We start from the raw sequence: 22,450 nt of genomic DNA, 5'->3' as shown, positions 1-22,450 counted from the left end.
GCATAAAAAAAATCTGCCAATGGGGTAAGCAAAAAATCTTGAACATTTTTCTTAAACATTAAATTCAAGAAAAATATTCTGACTTTCTTACTTAGTATTTTTATTTTATTGTCTTGTTTTCAGTAAAAATATCTAAAAATTCTTGATGAGCAAAATGACTTAGGAAAATAAGTCTAGTTTTAAGACAAAAAATATAAATTTAAGTAAATAAGGGCTTAAAACAAGCAAAAAGAAAATCAGAATAAGAAATGTTTTCTTGAAATAAGTTTACTTTTTCATAAACATTTAATTCAAGAAAAAATTTCTTATTCCATTGGCAGATTTTTTTGCTTGTTGTAAGCACAAATTGCTTGTTTTAAGACTTATTTTCCAAGCTCATTTTGCTTATACATCTTAATTAAAGATTTTTTAAATATTTTTACTGAAAACAAGACAAAAATACTAAGTAAGAAAGTCTTTTTTTGCAGTATATTTGTTGATTTTCAAGAAAATAATTTCTTAGTATTTTTGTCTTGTTTTCAGGAAAAATATCTAAAAATTCTTAAATTAAGATGCTTTTTCTTGATGAGCAAAATGACCCAAGAAAATAAGTCTAGTTTTTAGACCAAAAATATAAAATTTAAGTGATTTGTGCATAAAACAAGCAAAAAAATCTGACAATGGGATAAGAAAAAAAATCTTACATTTTTCTTAAAAACTAAATTCAAGAAAAAATTGCTTATCCCATTGGCAGATTTTTTTGCTTGTTTTATGCACAATTCACTTAAATTTGATATTTTTGGTTTAAAAACTAGACTTATTTTCTTGGGTCGTTTTGCTCATCAAGAAAAAGCATCTTCATTCAAGAATTTTTAGATATTTCTACTGAAAACAAGACAAAAATACTAAGACTTTTTTTTTCTTGAAAATCATTTTTTGCAGTGAAGGACTTCATTTGGGCGATTTTCTCAATATTTCAATTTTTGCATCCTGAGATTCCAGTTTTTTCAAATAGTTGCCTGACTCGCGGTCCAGGGTCACATATCTAAAGTGCTGTTTAGAGAAACTGTCAACCAACCACTACAGTTGTATATGTATGAATGAATATATGGAAGCAAGATGTGTTTTAAGAAATCATAATGTAATATTTCAATAAATCAAATATATTTTCATGTCAAACATCATATAAATTATACAAACACAAATGCGTCTGAATCCTTTCAAATGGTTGCCATCCCTGAACGAACGTGATGCATTCAATCATACTATATGTTTACAGCAGAATTTATTCAATGGCATACATACAACCTGCTTTCAGCTCATGTTTTACCTGTACTTCATTTCCCTCATCCTACTCCATGTGGCTTGGCTGTTTTCTTCCTTCCCCTTCCAGCTGTACCAGCAGGACCATTGGTCGCTGCTTTACGTCTCTGTTTTCTTCGTGAAGAGGTGCTTTGACCCTGTTTGGCCGTGCTGAAAGTAATACACTGCGAGTCCAAGAAGTCTAGCAGCTTGGCGGCACCCAACCTGATGCCCGCTGCTTTCAAACTGGCCCGCAGCTCCCCCAGAGGTAGAGGCTGGTACTGCAGCACCCGTTTGTACAGTTTTGGATCAGACATGATAAACTGTCGAACGGCAAGAATTTTGTCCTTCTCACGTACGACAGCCTGAGACGCTGTGATACCTTCAGTATCAGAGTCATCGTCTTCAGACACGCACAGCTCTGGATTTGACCTGAAAATGGAAACGGAGATAAAAAGCCTTAAATGTGAGCATATCCATAAGAAACCTATACTTAATATTTGCTTTAGGCTTGTATGTGGAGCTACAGAGGTGCTGTACCTGTCCGAGTCTGCATTTGAAGAAGTGGTTGAGTTCTGCGAGGATGATAAATGATCATCTACATCATTTGGTTGCAGTTTAACTGGAGAGGCGGCAGGGGGCGCTGTAGGCTGCTTAAAGAGTTGAACGGATTTGGAGGTACACGGGAGGTGTCGGAGAGGAGACATCTCCTCCTCTGATTCTGAGCTCTGCAGCTGGTGGGTGTACTGATGAATCTCCTTCAGCTTCAGAACCATCTGCTTTTTAGGCAGCGGACGCACACCAAACCTGAAAAAGTTAGATTAACATTTAACAGGGTTTTTTGCATGGTTGTGTTTGACACATGAAACGTCTCGGGTTACGTATGTAACAGTTGTTCCCTGAGAAGGGAATGAGACGCTGTGTCTCCATTACCATACTTCCTGTAACGTTGTCTTTGGCAATATTTCAGATAGCGATATACTTCCTGGCTCTCGCGTTACCCTGTCTTTGTTATTAAGCCTCACCACTGGTTGAATTTGATATACACATTCAGACGCACTTACCCCTGGAAGCGTCCCCAAAGTGTCACCGCAGTGAAGCAGCGCGAGTTCCCTCGAAAGGGAACACGTCACGATGTAACCTTGCTCTAACTTGAAATGTGTCCCCACATTTAGTCCTTAAATTTGAGGGTATTGGACCTGGAAAGTCCTTGAAAGGTCCTTGAATTTGAAGTTAACTAAAGTGTGGGAACCCTGATATGCATTTGATACTTTAGTAACTCTCTCTTCCTGAATTACATCACCACAGTCAATATAATCGACACTACTCACCTGTTGAGTTTGTTTTTCAGCTCAGGTGTGTCCATATCAGAGTAGCCTGGCATAGGAGTGATGGGTACCAAAGGTCCTTTATTTTTATTTCGACAAGCCACTGTGCCGAAAGAAAAATATATTTCATAATACCTGGCAACTAACAGTAAATCTCACTGGAAACCCTAATAATTACGAAACTTTAAATTTTTTTGTACCTGGTGTTTTGAGTTCAGCGACTCTCTTTGCAGAGGGAGGCGCTAATCTCTGTGAAAGAGGAAGTGGTGGTTCCTCATTCTCCTCCCAGTCATCCCACATGTCAGGGTCAGGTAAGCTGTGATTGAATTGACCTGCCGGTGACGGCTCTGGGGTTTCGGTATGAGCTCCAGTAGCCAGAGGAGGTGTGATGGGTGGGCTTGCCATGTGGTTTGTACTCAGTGGACTCGCTGTACCATCACTGCTGTCGAGTTTTAGACTAAAGCAAGGCTTTTGGCTTTCCAGCACTCCATCTAAACCCCACGAGTCATCGAACGCTATGGGAGGCTCATCCAAATTGCAAAAACTAGCTTGGGCAACACCTAACACTCCTACAACATCTTGGTTTTGATCTTTATCGATTACTTCCGTTGTTTTTAACTCTTCATCCCGGTTCTTCCTTGACCTGTTAGGATCATAACTCGGAGAGTCTAGGGACCCACCAATATTTTGTTTCTTCTCTGGTGTTGTAGAAGGAGAACTTATTACTTCCATTGTTTTGAATTCTTTATCTCGGTTCTCTCTTGACTTGTCGGGATCATAACTCGAAGAGTCTGAGGACGCACCAATATTTTGTTTCTTCTCTGATGTTTCAGAAGGAGAACTTGTTACTTCCATTGTTTTTAACTCTTCATACCGGTTCTCTCTTGACTTGTCGGGATCATAACTCGGAGAGTCTGAGGACGCACCAAGATTTTGTTTCTTCTCCGGTGTTTTAGAAGGAGATGGAGAACTTTCCGAATGACTGAGTTGGAGAGAAAGTAGGCCTTCTTTCACCTGGCCAAGAGAGAAGTTACTGTTATCCATGTGGTTAACTTTACAGTCCATAGGGGAACCGAATGGGATGTGCCTTTGTAGAGAAGAGTCTAAATGAAGTGGAGTGCTACTTGAGGGTTGTGGGACACATGATCCAATGATAATACCGGTGTGGGAGCCATCAGAGGGAAGTTTGGATGTGATTTGAGACCGTTTGAGATTGTGAAGGGGTGTTTGGTAACCTAAAGCAGGACTCTGATCTTGCTTGGGCTCTGGGATGCTTGAGGAAGACAAGTGAGCAGAGTGTTTTGAGCGGTCAATAGCGGAAGAAGATGATGAAGATGAAGAGCAAGATTTGGGAAAGAGCTGGGTTCGGCGCATACTGACGCAGGTTTGACTGGAGCTGCTGCGTACTTGTACTGGGGTGGCCGGAATGAGCCAGGAAACTTCGGCAGAGCCATCGAATGCACTTTCGTTGGTAACGTCTGGGTGCTCTGATTGGTCCGCTTCTGTGCCAGTATGGCCTTGGGATGCAGATGTGTTTTGTGTACCCTTGCTTTTGGACTCCGAAAGAGATCTAGTGGGGGACTGAGGGGTCACACCATCCTCCTCTGGTTTAATGATAGCAGCAATGTGGTCGACATCCATTTCTTCATCAGAATCAGACAGTACAATGAGTTCAACTTGTTTGCTGTGTGATTCTGAGTTTTTTTCTGTATTTTTGTTTCCTGGCTGGCCTCCATCTTCACAATAATCTGGAACAGGAGACACACCAGGTACAGGGAAAGTAGATACACCCGACACATCTGAGCTTGGTGGAGGACTAATAGACAAGTCAATGACCTCACTAACACACGAGGGGCGAAATAAAGGTGTGTTTGGCTGTAGTGCGTGTGATGACTTGTAATGTTGTTGCGGGAGGGATGTTGGGGTCTTTGTTGGTTCGGTGTATTCCCCCACAGATTGGGAAAACAAACGGTCATAACTCTTGTCTAAATTTGTGTTTCCAAGAGCATTTGATTCTGAAAGCAAAGAAACTTCAGGTGTTCCAGTGTTTGGATTTGGGATTTGATGAATCTTCGCAGGACTTGTTACTATGGCAGCCTCTGTCCCATCAACGTCTTGCTCATTACTATGTAAACTGGTGACGGACTTCTCACATAATGTCTTATTCTTTTCATTACCGATGGATTTGTTCGCATCTGCCTCGTCGTCTTCTGTCTCTGTCACCGTTTCCATCTTCTTCTGGGTTGCGGCAAACTCGTAGATCTCCTCAAGTTCCTCTTCATCCACCCTATCATCCTTCAACTCTCCGACAGCTTCCTCTTGAACGCCTCTTGAATTTTCCTTAAATTCATCCTCTCCTTCACTGTCCTCATGTTGCCACATTGACTGGAGAAGCTCCAAGAAGTTGCTCTCTGCTAGGTTTTGGTCTTCTTGGTCTTTGAGATGAGGCTCCTGAGCTGAAAACATGCCGTCGGATTCTCTCGAGTCTTCTTCGCTGCGTCCAGAGTAATCCTCACATTGCTGCTGCAGCTCAGGCAAACAAAACCTGACACATCAAACATGCATGTATTATTAGTATTGCCAATTCTGATTTTATGTTGACTTTAGTATCCATGTCACTTAATAAATGGTTAGATTTTTCACTGACCTATTGGACAACTGTTGTACATGTGGCAGCAGTGTGTATGTGAGAGGACAGTGAGCAGTGTAAAGGTATTGCAAGAGGGCCAACACTGCCACTCCGGGTACGTCACCCAACAACACCCTCTGAGCAGCAGGCATACCCTCCTCCTGAACTCCAAAACCAGAGTCATGAACCTAAAAACCAGAACACACAACTGAGAGTTTGTTAACACAAACAGGTTGGGCTGCAAGATATACCAAAATAATGCAAATGTGCACATTGCAATGGTTTGCATTAAATGAATGATTTAAGTACTTCAAAAAGTTATGTGTAGTGAAAGTAGAGGTAGGCCGATTAATCGTTTAGAGCAGGGGTCTTCAACCTTTTTGTGAGGAAGGGCTACCAAAGTGGATAAAATAATCTGGGGGGGGGTTCTTGTTTGATATATATTCTACTCAAAACCTTTTTTTTACTATTTTATTTTATTTTACTTGTTAATATGTTTTAAAAATTGTTTAAAATGTTAACATACATAAAAAAGTCAAGCTTATATAAAAACATGCAATAAATAAATATTAAAATAGAGGCTATTTATACAATGTACTTTGGCAGGCAACTCAAGGACTCTGTGCCCGCGGGCACCGTGTTGGGACCACCGGTTTAGAGCCCTTTGAAGCTGCGTTAAAACTGCTTTTTTTAAACTGCATTGAAAATGGGAACTGTTGAGGTCCAATAAAGTATATTATATAAGAAACACCGAATGTTTTCCTTAACTTAAAAAAAGAAGTTTCCCGCCAGCATATTTGTGATTTTCACAAGTTTCACAAAATGCCTTCCAGGAAAATTTTCTTCTATAATATATAAACATACAAATATATCAAATGAAAGAACAGATCCTTTGCTTTCAAACAAACAAACAAAATGGGCAAAAAACGTTTCATCCCATCTTCATTTGTTAAATATATGTTGGTTTCTTCAAAAATACCAAATTTTGAGCAAAAAGCTAAAATAATTGCATTTTTGTAAAATAATTTTGTTAGAGATCAGATTCAGAATAATTATCAAAATGTACACGGAGTTTAAAATTTGTAAAATTAGTTTTTGCTTCAGCTTTTTATAAATTATGTAATTGGATAATTGCGAAATTACAGATTACCGTAAAAACTCGTCAGGAAAGCGTCATTGGCAGGGAAATGTGTTATCTTAACTCTTTCCCCGCCATTGACGAGTATTTCCGTCTTTCCGTAATACCGCTATTATCCACTAGGTGGCACCATTCTGCAACTTTTTAAACCCGGAAGTATTGCCCTATGGCAAGCGGCTGCATGTCCGTGTCTGTTTTAAAGATCGCTCTGAATGGGATCTCTATAAAAAGTCCGTCACAAAAATGGAATTATCTCTGCTTTTTGCTCAAAATGTGGTGTTTTTGCAGAAACCTACCCATATTCAAAAGCTGATTGCAAAAGAACCACTGAAGGTAGGATGAAACGTTTTTTTTTTTTTTTTGAAAGCAGAGGGTCTGTTCTTTCATTTGGTATATTGTATGTTTATATATTTAAAGAAGAACATTTTCTGGAAGGCATTAAACTTTGGTGAAAATCATGAAAAACGCTGGCGCTGGCTGGCAACTTTTTTTTAAAAACGCTGGCGGTGAAAGAGTTAAGTGTTTAAACAGGAGCAAATAAAGTACAAAACTACACATATAATATACATTTATGTATTTTCAATGTTCGTTGTGGGAGTATTTCACTTCAATACTTATTAATATAATGAATATATTTTTATTTATATATTTAGCACATTTTCATGGTTCAGCAGTGTTGTTTTATTACTTTTGTAATAAATTTCAGCCCTGTTTCACTTCGCGTGTTATGTTTGTTTTATCCAGCATCCATTTAAGGAACTATCAGCCCATTAATCGGTTATCGGCAACCAATACATATATTGGTATCTGTAAAATTCATTATTGGTCGACCTCTAGTAGAGAGACTGGTGAGACCGTGATGCTTTATTTGTATGTTGGTTATATAATTTTAGGTTTAAATTTTTTTTTTATATATTACAACACATTATCAAATCGCATTTTTCTTCAGTATTGTGTAGCCTAATAAAATAATTAAAAAAATGAACCTAAAAGGTACTATTTAATGGTTGTTTTGTGGATGAAATGAATGACTTACCATATTGGCCAGCAGGGGGCATCGTGTGTACAGCATAAAGGAGTGAGTGAAGAAGACATCTCCACTGTCCACCTGTAACTGTACATCGCTCAGCTGCGGGTTGTTCACCATACTGCTCAGATCTGATGCGAGCTTTGAAACAGACACCTGCAAGACCAAAACATGGACATGAATGGTCATCGTAGTTCAAGTCTGCAATAAGGACAAAAATGAATGCTTACGGAGGTGGTCTTGATGTGCTTTTTCTCTGGAACAAAACCGCTTGAAGTAAGTTCATTCGCAGCATCGTCCTTATCTAAAAAACATGGGTCAACATTAAGCGAGTGAGCATAGTACAATTCAGATCTGAAATAAACTGATATAAATAATAATTACGCCAAAATGAGACCTACTGTTTTTCGAATACCATGAATTCGGACATACTAATCCCCTCGCCTACTATAAAGTACGGAAGTACGCGGTTTCGGACGCAGCCCTAGTGCTGGCTTTAGCTAAGCCTTCTCTGAGGCCTAAGACGTCCACAAACTAGTGTATATGATTCATCATCTAATTCGTCTCACCTGCGACTGTGTGCACGGTGTATCCATACTGGGTGAGTGTCATGCCCTCCTCCGCCAGCTCCATCAGGTCCTGCAGGGCTTGGGTGCCTGGTGTACCCGAACATGTCGTTAAAGGAGACGGAGCTGACCGGTGCTGTGCCGGGCTCTGACCCGTACACTTTTTCTGTATGGTTTCTGAGGACGATGATGGAGGTTCCTTTACTGGAGTGACTTCAACAGACTTTAACTTTTCCCTCTGAATGAATAACACAGACAATGAAACATTACTTTTATGTTAGATTTTTGAGTATATCAAATATAATAAAAGTATGTATAATATCAAGCAATGTGTTAACGGTGCAAAAAGCAGTTTTAAGAAAGCAAACAGAGTCAGTGTGATTTGATATTTTCGTCAAAAAGACAAATAAGTGCTTGGCTAGTCAATATCTCACCTCCGGTGCGATTAATGGCGTTATAAAGTTGCTGAGTTCAGAAGTGTAAAACTCTAAACTCGAGTCTGGTCCTCCACCGTGCAGTGTGCTTTTGACCCAAAGGGGAGCGTGAGAACTGACAGGGAGGGCGGATGGGGACAAGGTGGGTGTTGGCGGAGAGGGAGGTCTCGAACTGAGCAGAAGAGAGGAGACGCGCTCCTGTAGACGGTTCAGGGCTGTCTGAGGGTCCTGTATGAGAAGCAGGGGTGGCTGTGCCGGAAACGCACCCTTTCTTCTCTTTCCACGTCCCTTTCCTAAAAGAGGAGAGATGGTACTGCCTATATTAAGTTGCAACTACATTTTTTATCTTTTAAAGGAAAACACCACTTTTTTTCAATATTTTACTATGTTCCTACCTTAACTTAGACGGATTAATACATACTTATTTTTTTCAATTTGTACACTTAATCTTTTTGTACAGCACGTTGTGAATGTGTTAGCATTTAGCCTAGCCCCATTCATTCCTTAGGATCCAAACAGGGATGAATTTAGAAGCCACCAAACACTTCCATGTTTTTTCTATTTAAAGACTGTTACATGAGTAGTTACACCAGTAAGTATGGTGGCACAAAATAAAATGGCTTAGATTTGGCTTAGATCCGCAGTGTTATTTTAACCTCTTTATCGCCATCTCTGTTCAAAACATAAAAAAGCATAATACTTAATATGACGAGCTCAGATGCAAAAGCCGCTAAACGCCACCTCCATCAAGAATTAGATTCAATGATGTTAACCGAATGCTCTTGGCATGTATTAAACAACTATATCAAATCATTTAGCTTCAAATCGGCTAATCCCAGCCTCAGGTAATTGAGAAATACCGGCTTTATTGGCAGAATCAAATAACCCTTTACCTGGCACAGCCCTTTTTTATTGGGGGTGAAATGGTAATGTACCCCTTCAAATTAATATAAATCATATAATATAAGCCTAATTTTGGTCGGTTTTAAAGAAGACACTTTAAAGTTGTTTTACAGAAGTGTCTGGATGTAAAAATATTAAATATAAAAAAAATTGTTATAGCAGTTTAAATTTATTGTAATAAATAAAAATAAAACCATATAGTATTACTTTATACATAAAAAAAAGGTTTGTGTTGGTTTGCTGCATACTCTTGTCACAAATTAATAAATTACAGTCACTGCATTTTTATTACTGCTTAAATGTTTTGAAATATGAAAACTACATTCTAATGCCGCGTTCACACCAGCCGCGGTAGAGGCGTCAAGCAAGAGTGATTTCAATGTTAAGTCAATGTAAACATGCATTGACGTGCGTCAGGAGGTCTCACGACACGAATGAGGCATTTAGGTGGCGCGGTAGACACGATTCCGCCTCTTTCGCACGAATTGAGCGTTGCCACGAGAAAATGGGTGAGTTGAAAATCTGTACTTTGGCAAAACGTGCTGCGTTAACCAATCAGGAGCTTGCTCTAGTAGTGACGTGATTACAGGAAGCGAGTAGAGTCTCGATGACTAGATTCTCATGCGCGAATGAAGCAGTAGACGTGAATTTGACGCCTCAAACGCGTCTGGTGTGAACCCACGGTTAGACTTTCCAACAATATAGAGTTTGGGGTGACAGATTAACTTTTACATGAAAAATATTGAATTAAACTGGGGTGTCCCGCTCACAGACAGTGCCAATTAATGGGTTACGAGTCCCATTGGTTATGAAGAGGGTTTTTGCATCTGAGCTCTTCATATCTTTAATTTTTTTAAGAAACAACTGACATTTCTCCAAATCCAACCCAACAGTCCACCGTATAAATCATTAAGTTTACCATTGAGAATCGTAGTAACAATAACTGATTTTTGTGCATTTTTTAACGAAAAAGAACGATTTGGATTGCAGCGTTAATAAGATGCACAATAAGTTAATAGTATCTGTGTGTCATGTTACAAAAAACAAAAAGTGCAGGATGACTTATCTCCCAAATGAGATACAAAGCATTAATAATAAACAGAAAAATGCATGTTTACCGGCTGCAGGTCTCCACTGTAGCAAAGGAGGCACCTTTGGAGGAGGACTTGATAGTTGAGCCTGTATCTCTCTCTCCTCGTCCATCTCTCGCTGCGTTTCTCTCTCCTGCTCAAGTAAAGAGCGAGACAGAGCCATCGCCACCATGGTGTCCTCGTCTATCTGCTGGCCTTTCCTTTTAGATTTCTTTTTTGTGGGCACACCGTTCTTCCTCTTTGTGACACAATCTTGTCGGCTGGCAAACACAGAATAACTGCGTGTTATATCTTCTGGTGCTAGATTAACTTGGGTGGTTTCCCGGACAGGGCTCAATCGATTCTCATAGGTCACAAATCGATTTTTTTCCCCTATATTTATTTTTGCATTTTTAATCTAATTACTAGTCTTCTCTACTAGATGTCTCCCTCTTTGTTGCCTTGCGCGATGTTACCAAGGAGCAAGAGGCGAGCCTGTCATTCATTCATTCACTCAGTCTATATTCTAATAAAATATAATATAATCTATATTTATTAAGTTGAATCAAGAATCGAGTATAAAAAGCGCCACAAATTTTTTTTAATCGAAAATCGAACCAAGAATCGAAATTGAATCGATTTGATAGCTTGTGAATCGAAATCGAATCGATCTGGAACATTTGAATCGACACCCAGCCCTAATGTTTACATACAAATAAATATACATAGGCCTGTTTTATATATTAATAACACTTTACATCATGTGTGTGTGCTATACTTATATATTTATTGAATATGTAAACATAATAATTTTAGAACAAACAGGAAGAAGACAAAGGCTAAGATAGAAGGTAAAAATAAGTATATATATATATATATATATATATATATATATATATATATATATATATATATATATATATATATATATAAAGGGTGATATTATTACTTTTTCAGTATAAAAAAACATTTATTCTAAATAAGTATAAACATAACATGATGAAAACGCTATAAGAAACACCGGACATCTTCTCTACACTGCAAAAAATGATTTTCAAGAAAAAAAAATCTTAGTATTTTTGTCTTGTTTTCAGTAAAAATATCTAAAAATTCTTAAATTAAGATGCTTTTTCTTGATGAGCAAAACGACCCAAGAAAATAAGTCTAGTTTTTAGACAAAAAATATCAAAATATTCTTGAATTTAGTGTTTAAGAAAAATGTTCAAGATTTTTTGCTTGCCCCATTTTTTTGTGTGCACAAAATCACTTAAATTTGATATTTTTGGTCAAAAAACTAGACTTATTTTCTTGGGTCATTTTGCTCATCAAGAAAAAGCATCTTAATTTAAGAATTTTTAGATATTTTTACTGAAAACAAGACAAAAATACTAAGATTTTTTTTTCTTGAAAATCATTTTTTGCAGTGTATACTTTCTATTCTAATTATTAATAGATTTCCAGATGATTTCATCACTCCCGTCTGTCCGTTTAAGGGCTTGTTGCAACCATAAATGTCTACGTTTATCTTCAAATGGTGTCTTCGACAACGGTATTCTGTAAAAATGAATAATTTTTTTTGGGCATTCATATTCTCACACGCAGCTTGCAATGACGTAACTGTGACGTCTACTTGCAAAAGGTCTATATGGCTAATGCTGCATTCACACCAGCCGCGGTAGAGGCGTCAAGCGTAAGTTTGTCAATGTAAAGAAGCGCTTACGCGTGTCTGGAGGTCTCGCCCCGCGAATGAGGCGTTTACCCCGACAGACGCAAATCCACCTCGTTCGCCCGAATTAAGCGTTGCCGCGAGAAACGCAAGAGTTAAAAAATCTGAACTTTGGTGGAAAAAGCGCAGCGTTAATTAATCAGGAGTTAGATTACAGGAAGCGAGCGAAGTCTCGAATGACTAGAATTTCACGCGCGAATGAAGCGAGTAAACTCAAAATGTTCACGCTTCCAACTACGCGCAAATATCGCGTTTTTGCCGCCTCTACCACGTCTGGTGTGAACGCACGGTGAGGCTCCTGGATTAATCTGAACTAGGGATGCTAATCGTTAGCAGAATAAAAGTTTTTGTTTACATCACATATGTGTGTAAACTGTGTATAATAAATATGTATATATATAAATATGAACACATTCATGTATAATTTTAAGAAAAAAAATGTAAATATTAAGTATTTATATTTATATATAATATAAATGATACATAAATATACAAATGTATATACACATGTAAACATTTCTAAAACATATACATGCATGTGTGTACATCATGTATTTATACAAAGTTATTATGCACAGTTCACACACACATATAGGATGTAAACAAAAACTTTTATTCTGCTAACGATTAATCACGATTAATCGTTAAGCATCCCTAATCTGAACCATGTTCTGGAAACCGCAACATAAAGTTTGCAGTTCCTAGTACAAAATTAAGACACTTTTACCAATGTGGGTGAATCTCACCAAAACATCTGCTTTTCACATACACTGTGATTTGCATTAATTGACGCAGTGAACACGTTTTATATTTGACTTACGAGTGGTCGGTGGTGCCGTCACTCACGGTCTCAGTAGCCTGCCTTCTCAAAGCCTGGAGCAGATCATTGGGCGACACACCTAAATCACTCGAGCATCGCTTTAGGTGAACAGACCGACTCTTCTCCGATTTAAAACACTTTCCACATATGGGGCATGCTGGGACATGTGGTCGGGGATGAGAATGATGGGATGCAGAAGGAGCGCTGACCTCAACCGCATCCAGACATCTGCAATGTAGGAGAGGAATATACTTAGAAAGGCCCCAAATTAAACTATTATATTTTGGCCCATAGCAGTGCCACAATGCTTTCCACCCCAAAATGAAATGCTATTTTAGGGGTAATACACCTGTTAATGTGTTGAGTGCGTAGCTGGGGACTCATGGCTGTCAGGTCCTTCTGACAAAGCTGGCAGAAGAACAAGCCTCCATCTTCATCAGCTTGAGACTCGCGATCCAACTCCTGCTGAAGCTGAAGAGCCAGAGCTTCATCGCTGCTCACATCATCTGCCAATCACACACACATACATACAGCTGTGGATGTGTTTTGGTAGCAATGCATTATTAATAACAACATAAACATCATACCTGTGTGCTGGAGGTTTCCATCAGGTTCTGTAGTTATGGGCTGGTTGGTGTCCACATGCAGGAGTCTCTCTGGACTGGCTCTCTTAAACTGTTGCATCCTCTGGAGCACTGCATCCTTTGCCTTCACTGTCCCTGGTACAACAATGGCTGGCTGTGAAACATCACCCACCTGAGTCGTGTTTCTCTTGATTTCGGTCTTAATTCCCTTAATAGTCTTTTTTCTCCTCTTAGGGGGATTTTTGCATGGAGAGGAGGAGGATGCCTCTTCATCTCTGGATGCTGGCTTCTTCTCATCTCCGGCTCCTTTCCGTCTCACTCGTTTCAGGAGACGAGAGCAGAGGTCGGTGAAATCCTGATCCGAGTCGTCCATGATGAATCAATTATAAACATGATCTATCATTCCGAAATATGTAGGGTTTGAGAAGACCTCGCCTGATTTGCGTACGTTATTTACACTTGAAGGCGATTAGCTAATCAAGTTACATTATATTCATATTGCGATTCGGTTTTATAACAACTCGTGGGTACAACGCAGCTCGTTTTCTGTAATTCATAATGCTAAAACTGGTGTTTTAAACTTAAAAAATGCGATCTTATCTTAAATTTCCCGCAGCAAACGCTCAATGTTGTTCAAAACAGCGTCTCACAACCGCCGCCGTCTACTTCCGGTGACGTAAGGCGACGCAAATTACAAAACGAGTCATGTTATTTTAGTAAAATAAATATGAATTTGCTAATATGAAGACACATCTGATATTTCAATTAATTACATTGAATTTTTTCCAAATAAAATAAAAAAAAACATTCACAAACAAAAATTATTTAAATCGCAGCCTAACTCGCACTTTCCACATTTCCGAATTGAAATTGAAATATTTCTAAAACCCCTTAAATTTGTTAAAACAAGTAAAATGAAAGATTTTTGAAATATTATGATATTTTTATATATAAATATCATTTTTTATTTGATTTTCTTATCGTATTTATTTATCTTTCTGTTATTTTATTTGTGAAACTTATGGATAATCTATATGTTTTCATTTCTGTAGAGGTTTTTTTTCTATATTCTGTCTTCTATGTAAATTGTTACGAAGCATTAATAAAAAAGTCATGTTGTTTTAGTTAAGAAATGACTAAAATCGTGCCAAAGTCAAAAAAATACAAAAGTGGAATCAAAATCTACTCGCCTAATTGCATTTTGCATCAATGCGCCGTGAGTTTTTAACTTTCATATCTGAAAACAAGTTGTAAACCGGAAACCACTGATGCATATTTGTTTCCTATGTCAACTTGTTAATTTTTTATATATTTTTATTTATTTGATTTTCTTATCGTATTTATTTATCTTTCTGTTATTTTATTTGTGAAACTTTAAATGAATAATCTATATGTTTTCATTCCTGTAGAGGTTTTTTTTTGCATTCTGTCTTCTATGTAAATTGTTTTGAAGCATTAATAATAAAAAAATCATGTTATTGTAGTTAAGAAATGACCAAATACACAAGTGGTATCAAAACCTACTCGCTAAATTGCATTTTCCATCAATGTGCGGTGAGTTTCATATCTGAAAACGAGTTGTATCTGAAAACTACAGTCCAGTGTAGTCCGCTGCAAGAACCGATAGCCGGATGTTGTCAAAGTACCGCGAGAACGATTTGACAAAATCATACGAAGTGTAATTTCGTCTCGCTCTCGCGGCACTTTAACGTCATCCGCTTGTCAGTTCTAGCGGCGACGCAGGATGTCGAACAAGCCTTTTGACTTCGTGAGACGTTGCGCAGATGTGGTGGCGCATGACAACCAAATACCGCGAGACCAAGGTCGAAACACATCTTTCACATTGGTCTCGCGGTACGTTGATGTCATACAAAGAAATGTATTCACATTTTACATGACTTCATAGGCCGAGGCAAGAACCTACAGGCGGATGACATCAAGGTACCGCGAGAGTGATTCGTGATATCACACAGAAATCTAACTTCGAATCGCTCTCGCGCTACTTTGGATTATCGGTTGTCCAAATTATATAAAAAAGAAAACAAACACACACGAGTTTGATCTGTAGCACACAGTTTATTAAACAATATGGTATATAAGTAAGAAATAACTTTTTTCAACCAGTTTATACAGTGATTCCATTCTCTCTTCCTTATATTTATAGTATTTTGATTAATAACTTGCATGATTTACATTAAAGGAAGAAGTGGAGCCCCTGTTCAAGTGTGTGTGAGAGGACTGAAGGTCGCAGATCTCACAAGCAGTCAACCAGCATTAACCCATTCCCTCCCACTCAGCTTAGGGGTCCCTTTCTTCCTCTCCCTCTCTCTTACTTTCTTTATATTTATATATCTGTATGACAAAATCAGGACAAAAAGCAACAATTTTCTACATCTGCAAGACAGAACCTCTTGATTCAGGCCAGTGAGATGCCATTGTGAATGTGTACATGTCCTCTCGGAGTCGGTATTGTATTGAACGATGCATGTGGGTCTGTCTGCATACATGCGTACGCACAGTTCCTATCGACACGAACAAATAGTTCTCCTCGTACAAATTTCACAATGAGGAAAAAGCATGAATCCCTCCCAATGCATGTGTGAAAAAAATTATACACTAGAATACAATCGCCAGGAAATATAACAAACAGAGCAGCGACACCCTGAACCAAATTCCCAGACAAATTATTTTACAAGTTTTTCCAACAGAAAAATGCTGTAAAGTTAGATAAAGTACAAAATAAAAGGTATGAATAATATCACGTTTTGTAAATTTTCTTAAAAAAAGAAAAGGCATGAAACCAGATCCCACCCAGAACGAGAACAAAATGCAAAAACCAAAACATTAAAACAATACATTGACCACGTATGGGTAGGAACTGAACAAAAATATATTCTTTGTGATTTATATTTCTTTTAAACAACATTTTTTCCAAATCCCTCTTAAAAGGAAGAAATAAGTCTTTTGTATTAGGAAACATCAACATTCTCTATTCCTTGTTGATTTAAATTTCTTTTTTTTACATTTCTTCAAACTTTACATGTCAGTACAAAAACAGAATATTTCGAGAAAATCCAACAGAGCCACAAAAAGAGGAACGGGGAGACTATGGTGGGTGGAGTCTCCCAGGAAACGCTACAATCCCGCCACAAATTTTTCCAGGGTGTCTCCTGTTGTATCTCCCACCATACCCAATTCACTGGGCAGCCCTCCGCGGTTGGGCGTATTAAGCTGTGGGAGCATGGCACTCTGCTCTGGTGTACCCAAGTGTCCTTGCTCCATTGAACCAGGCAATGGGTTTGCCAGGCCAGGGTGCGGCGAACCGGTGTGAGAAGGTGCATGCTGTGGTGACGGCTGTGGCTGAACCTGTGGGGAAGGACTGGAATGTGGTGGAGGTCTGGGTGACGGTACGGGTGCGGGCGAGCACACCTGATTGGTGAGCGTGTTAGGCAAAGGCTGGCCGGAAAGCATGTGAGTTTGTGGGCTCATGGAACTGGGTTGTGTCGGCGAGCTCATTGGAGGCTTAAGCACAGCCTGTTGCTGCTGCTGTTGTTGAAGCATGCGTTGATGCAAGAGGTTGGGTGTGCCATCAATACCCAACCCGGCTTGACCCATCTGGGCCATGGGGGGCAGCTGGCCCATGGGCCCGCTAGCACCCTGCATGGCCAATTGCTGCATACGAAGTTGTGAGTAATTGGTTGGAGCTCCTTGCGCTTGTGGAAACTGTCCGTGTGATTGTGGCATCACTCCCTGCTGCTGCTGCTGCTGCTGCTGTTGTTGTTGCTGCTGCCGCAAAATCTGCCGGCGATACAGCTCCTGGATCTGTGGGTTGTTGGCGTGTGCAGGATTTATGAGCTGATTTTGAGCGTTGAGAGCTGCCATGCCCTGTGAGGTGGGCTGCTGCTGCTGCTGTTGAGGGGCCATGCCAGGCCGTGGCACACCTTGCATGGCTGCCATGCCCTGCATAGCGGGCTGTGCTGCATGCATGCCTTGTTGCTGCTGCGGCTGGTTGGCATGGTATTTAGCTGTCCTTTGTTTGATAAAAGCAGCCATAAGTTGGGGATTGGATTTAAGGATGTTTAGGACCTGCTGTTGTTGCTGGGGTGAGCTAGGTGACTTAAGGGTGAGTAGCAGGTCCTGCAAGGCATTGGGGTGGATGGCTCCAGGTCTCTGGGTTGCTCGAGGTTGTTGTCCCTGCGTAGGCACCATCATGCGTTGTTGTTGCACTTGCTGAGGCATCATGGGTCTCTGCATAGGCATGGCCTGTGGTGACCCCTGTGCGGTCTGCTGTGGAGCGACCTGCTGCTGAACTGCAGGAGGGCCTCCAGCCCACTGTCCTTGCGACATGGGCTGCATGACCTGCTGGCCACGTGGCCCAACAAGCTGCATGGGGCCTGGCATGCGTGGTTGCTGATGGTTTATGGGAAGGCCGTTCATGGTCATGCGGAAGTTCTGGTTGTGCTGAGCCTGCGCAACCATCTCTATATGCTGTGCCATTCTGACCGCAGCGGCTGGCGGGCCCTGCTGCTGCGGAGGTTGTTGAAGCGGCTGCTGTTGGGGAGGCTGGGGAAGTGGGGATTGCTGCTGGTGGAGCGGGGAAGCCTGTGGGCCTGGTTTGCCCTGTGAGGCCTGTGTCGGGGGTTGACCGTTGCGGGGCGCATTAGGATAGGCGGGAGACATGACGGCCGCATTAGGCGTAGTTGGTTGACTGGATAGCGGCTGCGGGGTTTGGGGGGTGTTGGGCTGCTGATGGGAGGTGGGCGTACTCGGGGCCGTGGGGGCAGGTGGCGACGGTAGGCTCTGAGGCATGGCTCGGCCCTGCATAGTGGCCATGCGTCTTCGCATCATCTGCGCCTGCTGCAGCCTATGCTGCAGCTGCTGTTGACGCAACTTGTGCTTGATATTGAGGCAGAAGGGAACGGGGCACTTGTTCTCCTGGCAGTGTTTGGCGTGGTAGCAGCAGAGTGCAATAAGCTGCTTGCACACCGGACACCCACCATTCGTCTTGCGCTTGCAGCCCTTGGTGTGCTGCACCACTCGCTTCATCTTCTGGCAAGATGGCAAGGAGCAGTTGGCGTTGCGACACTGGCAGGCGTGCACCAAAGACTGGATGCAACGCTGGATGCTTAGACGCCGGCTCTCCTGAGGACTCTTGGAGGCTTCGCCACTTTGGCTGTTGTTGTCATCGTCCAGACCCAGACCCCACTTAACCATCTGGTGCTCGTGACCCTTAGTGTTGTAGCAGTTAATGCACAGGTCAAAGTCCTGTGGAAAAACAAGGTCACATTGATAAAGTAAAATAGGAGGAATACTGAGTAAGCAACAGTTGCTGTATAGTGATACTTCTGGCTCTTACCTCGCAGACAGTGCAGTGCCACCGTGTTTCGACATGGTGTTTACATTCGTTGCAGGTGTAGACGAAGCGGTCCTGGCCCTGGTTGTGCAATTCCACCAGCATGCACATGGTGCTCCACTTGCAGCGCCGCAGAGAGCTGAACTCCCAGTGCTTATCCCGTGCTAACGTCAGGAAAGCATCTCGTCCGTCCATTAGGTCGCATGAAAGCAGGGGATCGGGGTCAATGATGGGTAGTAGTGTGTTGACCATAGGCCCAGAGTGTAGATGGATTACAAAAAACACCTGGGTTAACAAGGAAGAACAGGTCATTTAAATTCTATTAATTTATTGAGCAGTAGGATTGTGGGTAGTGCTGGAGCAGGAAAATCTTCCGTGCGGGTTTTGCATTCAAATCAAAACGCTGGCATTTATTTAATTAAATTAAAATTATTGGTCCCTCACCAAGTAAACAATAACCAATCCATACTAACACATTGTCTCAGAAAGAGAGAGATAAAGAAAATATAGCAGACCTCTTTGTGTTTCTCCATCGTGGCATACAATTTCTGCGAGAGGTCGTTGGCTACATTCGGCATGCCAGGTTTCTTCTTTATGGCTCGGCTCAGACTGCTTTTATTCTTATTCGTTTTCTTGTTATTCTTCTTCTTTGCGTTCTTACTGTCCCCTGGTGTGCCCTATTGGAGAGAATTAAGTGTTCAGAGGTTTCTTTAAAATAATTTTAGCAGATATTAAAGGGATAGTTCGGCCAAAAATGATATTAAACCCATAATTAACTCACCCCCAAGCTGTCCGAGTTGCATATGTCCATCGTTTTTCAGACAAACACATTTTCGGATATTTTAGAAAATGTTTTAGATCTTTCAGTTGATTAAATGTAATGTTACGGGGTCCACGACCTTCAAGTCCAAAAAAAGTGCGTCCATCCTTCACAAAATAAATCCAAACGGCTCCAGGATGATAAACAAAGGTCTTCTGAGGGTAATCCACGCGGTGTTGTTGTAGAAATATCCATATGTAAAACTTTATTAACGAAAATAAATACCTTCCGGTAGAGCCACCATCTTAGACTTCTCTGTATTCAGGAGAGAGTATTAGTGTAGTGTACGCACTTTTCTTAGTGACGTATGACAAATTCGGAGGGCGGGGGCACAGAGCAGCAGCAGAGTAGCCTCCGTAGGCTGCGTAAGCTCTCATCCTGAATGCGGACGCGACTAAGATGGCGGTGCTACCGGAAGGTAGTTATTTACGTTAATAAAGTTTTAAATATGGATATTTCTACAACAACACCGCTCGGATTACCCTCAGAAGACCTTTGTTTATCATCCTGGAGCCGTTTGGATTTATTTTGTGAAGGATGGACGCACTTTTTTTGGACTTGAAGGTCGTGGACCCCGTAACATTACATTTAATCAACTGAAAGATCTAAAACATTTTCTAAAATATCCGAAAATGTGTTTGTCTGAAAAACGATGAACCAATGCAACTCGGACAGCTTGGGGGTGAGTAAATCATGGGTTTAATATCATTTTTGGCCGAACTATCCCTTTAAAGCATCTACGAAGATTTAAAGGAAAGAAACCTTAAGGAGGGCAATTCCCTAATGCCCTAAAGCTTAAACATAAACATGTTTTTTTCATTCACCTCTGGAGTTTCACAAGCAGCTGTGTTTTCCTCTTTTTTCCTCTCTTCCTCCTCTTGTTCCAACTCCTTGATGCTCTCCTCCAGCACATTGGGCCAAAAATCCCCCTCAAAATATGGAAGCTCGTTTGCACTTGTCAAACGGTCCTCTGTGGCTTGCTTGAAGATGTCCTATTTAACACAAACACACTGTAATGGATAGGTAGGTCGATAGGTAATCGATCCCACATTATATAGGTAGAGGTTCTTGGCATTAACCACTTCTTGACATTTTAGCAAAGACATAAATCATGAGGAATAAAAGGAATTAAATCATGGCAGATACCTTATAGTCATGCAGTATCCGCTCCGCATAGGCCTTTTCAAGCATTTTGCGGTACCATTCCTGCAGGCGCTTGGGTTTAGGGATCTTCTGATCGGCAGGGTGACAATGGAAGATATAGTCATCCCCTTCACTAGGCGGACAAGCCCAGATGTGAGCCGTAACGTATCTGCAGAGGTAACATGAAAAATTTTATCATCTAATTGCAGAACAAAAGCCGTAAGTTATTTTAAATTGTGTGGAGAAACCTACCCGAGCTTCTTTACATACTCCAAGTAGCCGATGAGGATTTCGTGATAGACTGCTGTTCTCAGCATACGAGGTCTGAAGAAGTGAATACTATCGAGGTACGATACGTATACCCGTCTATGTGAAGAGACACAGACAGACATGTAACTCTATGGGAACTGCCAGGCCCTGGCATGAGCATCTGTTTCTTTTTATGTAGGATAGATTGAGCATTTACCTGGTGTTGGGAAAAGTGCATTCCGAGCCGTACTCTTGAACGTGCATGCCGAAGAAACACACGTCCACTCCGTCGATCTCCTCGAAGGCAAAAAGTGCTTTGGTTCTGTAGGGGAAGCTCTCAGGCATCTCTCCTGTGTCTACAAACCTGAAAATAAGTGCACCTTTACCTCTTAATTGTCCAAACATTAGCACACAACAAAGTCAACAATGATTTGTCACATGATCCAATTTTGAATGTGTCTGACATGATTTCTTGTAAATATGAGCATTTTCATCAGACTCTTACAAACTGATATTTCTGAAAGGACTGAGGCCGGGATTAAGCAGATTTGAAGTGAAAGTATTTGATGAACGTATAATGCGTGCTGGTCAATATAATTGTCATTTTTAACAGAGATTTAGCGGTTTTAGCATCTGAGCTCCTTATTTATTTGTAGGGATGCACCGAAAGAAAAATTATTGGATGAAGCCGAATAAAAAAATGAAAAATATTTTGCCAATTTCCTCACCATTGCACATTTACACTATATTTATTACACATTACTTAACAATGGCATTTTTTTTTACATTCCACCAGTCATTATAGGGCCTTTTTACACCTGGTCACTTCTCTGATCGGACAGGTATCTGACTTGTTAAAACATAAATTAGTCTTGGCTAAACCGATATTAATCCGATCTTCTATTCCCGCTTATAATGCAACATAACTATGGCTTTAGAAACTTGTATAGCACTGCATGTTAAGCAGCGGACATGCTCCTGTGTGCACGGTCAACCGCGAGCAAAGGGAGAAAGAGACGGCGGCAAGATTGACAGGAGATGACAGAGGAAAAAGTGCTCAACAAAGTGGTCTAAAAAAAAAAGTTTATTGTTAATAAACATTTTATTTTTCATTAAACATAAGCGTGTTTGTAATTGTAGGACTTTACTGGTTTTAGGAAGTTTTGATGACACTCTTCATCGTTCTATAACATGAGATGAAGAGTTAAAGTCTCTCTTTCTACATGCCTGTGCATTCAGCAGATACCCAGGATCGCTGCCGTGTCTTTCTCATGTGTTCAGGATGTCTTGATTTTAAATGATAAATGAAACATGTAGTGCTGTATGTTTTTGTGTCTTTCTCTGACACTTTAAAATGCTTTTACCTACATGTTTGCTGC

At 40.5% G+C, this 22,450-nt stretch overlaps 2 protein-coding genes across 6 annotated transcripts in view; both read right to left on the bottom strand.

The window, feature by feature from the left end:
• Window positions 1-905: 905 nt before the first annotated feature.
• Window positions 906-14,390, bottom strand: slx4 (SLX4 structure-specific endonuclease subunit homolog (S. cerevisiae)). Its single transcript, XM_065259635.2, has 13 exons — window positions 13,510-14,390; window positions 13,272-13,428; window positions 12,923-13,150; window positions 10,425-10,657; window positions 8,404-8,696; window positions 7,973-8,207; window positions 7,634-7,707; window positions 7,413-7,559; window positions 5,257-5,426; window positions 2,810-5,154; window positions 2,613-2,712; window positions 1,822-2,088; window positions 906-1,713 (listed from the first exon to the last, which is right to left on the bottom strand). The coding sequence occupies exons 1-13, from the start codon at window positions 13,877-13,879 to the stop codon at window positions 1,326-1,328; spliced, it is 5,007 nt and encodes a 1,668-aa protein (XP_065115707.1). The 5' UTR covers window positions 13,880-14,390; the 3' UTR covers window positions 906-1,325.
• A 1,172-nt stretch (window positions 14,391-15,562) lies between these two features.
• The window catches only part of crebbpa (CREB binding protein a), a 39,884-nt gene continuing 32,996 nt past the window's right edge, over window positions 15,563-22,450 (bottom strand). For all 5 annotated transcript variants that reach the window (XM_065259630.1, XM_065259632.1, XM_065259634.1 and 2 more), the window contains 7 exons: window positions 21,289-21,435; window positions 21,075-21,188; window positions 20,826-20,991; window positions 20,504-20,671; window positions 19,375-19,536; window positions 18,863-19,144; window positions 15,563-18,771 (listed from right to left, as the gene is read on the bottom strand). In XM_065259630.1, coding sequence (XP_065115702.1) covers window positions 16,642-18,771; window positions 18,863-19,144; window positions 19,375-19,536; window positions 20,504-20,671; window positions 20,826-20,991; window positions 21,075-21,188; window positions 21,289-21,435 — 3,169 coding nt within the window. In that variant the 3' untranslated portion in view covers window positions 15,563-16,641. The remainder of the gene's footprint in view (window positions 18,772-18,862; window positions 19,145-19,374; window positions 19,537-20,503; window positions 20,672-20,825; window positions 20,992-21,074; window positions 21,189-21,288; window positions 21,436-22,450) is intronic.

This window comes from Paramisgurnus dabryanus, chromosome 24 (assembly GCF_030506205.2).
Source record: "Paramisgurnus dabryanus chromosome 24, PD_genome_1.1, whole genome shotgun sequence".
NCBI lineage: Eukaryota > Metazoa > Chordata > Actinopteri > Cypriniformes > Cobitidae > Paramisgurnus > Paramisgurnus dabryanus.
Note: the sequence above shows the minus strand (reverse complement) of the source record. Positions and strands in the feature narration are given on the sequence as shown.

Bases quoted from the DNA above. Each gene is read 5' to 3' on its own strand.
- slx4 (XM_065259635.2), bottom strand. From the start codon at position 13,879: ATGGACGACTCGGATCAGGATTTCACCGACCTCTGCTCTCGTCTCCTG. The intron at 13,429-13,509 runs GTATGATGTTTA...TGTGATTGGCAG, and splicing joins TGGAAACCTCCAGCACACAG to ATGATGTGAGCAGCGATGAA. The intron at 5,155-5,256 runs GTCAGTGAAAAA...TTGATGTGTCAG, and splicing joins GTACAACAGTTGTCCAATAG to GTTTTGTTTGCCTGAGCTGC.